Genomic DNA, 1943 nt, shown 5'->3' with positions numbered 1-1943 from the left:
CTATAAAATATTTTCCTAACAAAATTTTGTAATTAATCTAGAATGTTTTTATTTTTATGCACATTTCATTTATTTTGACTGCCAAGGAAATAAGCGAATGTCCTCCAGATGGAAAAAGGTTGTGAAGAGAATTTCACTAAGCAGGAGGATTATGCAAAGGAGATAAGAAGCCAAGGTGTGAATGAGTTAATGAAAGGGAATTTGAAGAAATTTTACAAGAGGTAGTAAAACAGCAGAGGCCATTTATTACAAAATGAAAAAAAAAGAAAAGAAAAAGCATTGCTGGGGTTGGTCAGGATGGATTTAAATAAAGAAATATACACCTCCCCACAAGGAAAATACTGAAAAGACCACCAACATATAGACCTTGAATACTGAAGATGACTGCTTGACTATCATAAAAATTATGTAGCAATGCTGAATCTTGAGTACTATACAGTATCTGACAATGCTGCCAATAAGAAGCATTACCAATGGCATCTAATGTGTAGCTGAAATCCCGAAGGCAGCTATAATAATCTGGGATGTTCTCAAAGGATTATAGATTTGTCATAACAGATCCAATTACTGACTCATAAAATTTGGTATTTTGCCTTGGGCAGTTTCTGCTGCTACAAAATTCAGTCTCCAATACCCATAATGTCACTTAGGCATTTCTATAAAATAGAAAATTAATTATAAACCCTAAAAATTTCTAATTTTCCTTTATTTGTTTGCAGCAAATTTGTATTCCGTTTACCTTTTCCAAAACAAATCAATTCAGCATGCTTATATAATAGTTTAAAAAACCCATTTTTTAAATATGATAGAAATTCTATTTCACAGGGACAAACAAAAATACTCACATGCTAGTAGCTTAAAGTTGTTTTTTTATGCCAGTTCCTAACCACCCCTTATCAGTCTAACAGTGTAACCATCCCTTATCAGCCTAACAGTGCAGTGATGTATTACTTCCCCTGATTAGATGCTAGTTAGTGAAAGGAATACTTTTCCTTCCACTCTGGGTACCGGTCAGAGAAGTGGAAGTAGGTTTGAATCTGTCAGTCAAAACCCTGCCCAAAAAGAGGGGGGAGGGAGTAGCGCAGGATCTACATATTTTTAGCCAGATATTTGCCCTGAGAAACGTTTGTTTTGTAGGTTTATCCTTGGCAATTCTTTCTCTCTGCCCGCTTGCATGATAATAACGACTTCACTTATGGAGGAAAATAACCAGGATGTTGAAATGATACTTGCAAACTGGGGGGAGGGGGGGAGGGCAGGAGACAGAATCTTATGAAAAATACAAAGAATGAAGTAATAACATTTTTTCTCTTTTTTATTTTCATTTAGCCACCACATGCTGCCCTTATTAATGAAGCCCAATTCCCGGAACACTTCTAAATATTATGTCTAGCTTTTCAAAATAATTGTTGACTCTTTCTGAACTTTTTGTGGTGTTTTTATCGTACTGGCCCACTGTCAGTTTGTAGCCATCTTACTGCTGTTCTTTCTTCCTATTTTCTCTTAACAAAATCCCAACATTCTTCCCCAAATAATAATCAATTGAGTAAATGGTGCTGCAGATCCACAGCCATGCATTGCAGATGCCCTTACCTCTTTAAGAACAAGGACGCAATTCCCAGGTCCTACAGACTGTGGGAGTTCTGCAATTCTCCCTTTGTTAAGATAAGGTCCTGAGAAGCATCGGTGGTTAAAGTAGATCTTTGGGCAACAGTATTTACCATTTGTTATAACTGGAAAAATAAAACAATTTCTGAATGCAAACATCTACTTAAAACATTACTTACAAAAGGTCAATGAATCAACAGAAAATAAAGTAACAGGCAGTTCCCCATATATAATGTACAGCAGCTGTCTCCAACATTTTTGGCATCAGGGACTGGTTTCATGCAAGACAATTTTTCCATGGACCAGGGGTGGGGGGGATGGTTTCAGTTTTGTTC

The 1943-nt window shown here is 36.3% G+C and overlaps 1 protein-coding gene across 1 annotated transcript in view; it reads right to left on the bottom strand.

The window, feature by feature from the left end:
* The window catches only part of SFMBT1 (Scm like with four mbt domains 1), a 38636-nt gene that overhangs the window by 7644 nt on the left and 29049 nt on the right, over positions 1-1943 (bottom strand). The window contains exons 14-15 of the mRNA XM_015819690.1: positions 1569-1733; positions 367-374 (exon numbers count right to left, since the gene is read on the bottom strand). Of these exons, the coding sequence (XP_015675176.1) occupies positions 367-374; positions 1569-1733 (173 nt within the window). The remainder of the gene's footprint in view (positions 1-366; positions 375-1568; positions 1734-1943) is intronic.

The sequence above is a fragment of the Protobothrops mucrosquamatus genome, unplaced genomic scaffold (genome assembly GCF_001527695.2).
Source record: "Protobothrops mucrosquamatus isolate PMUCROS unplaced genomic scaffold, P.Mucros_1.0 scaffold967, whole genome shotgun sequence".
In the NCBI taxonomy this organism is placed as follows: Eukaryota; Metazoa; Chordata; class Lepidosauria; order Squamata; family Viperidae; genus Protobothrops; species Protobothrops mucrosquamatus.
This window is presented reverse-complemented; position numbering and strand designations above follow the sequence as displayed.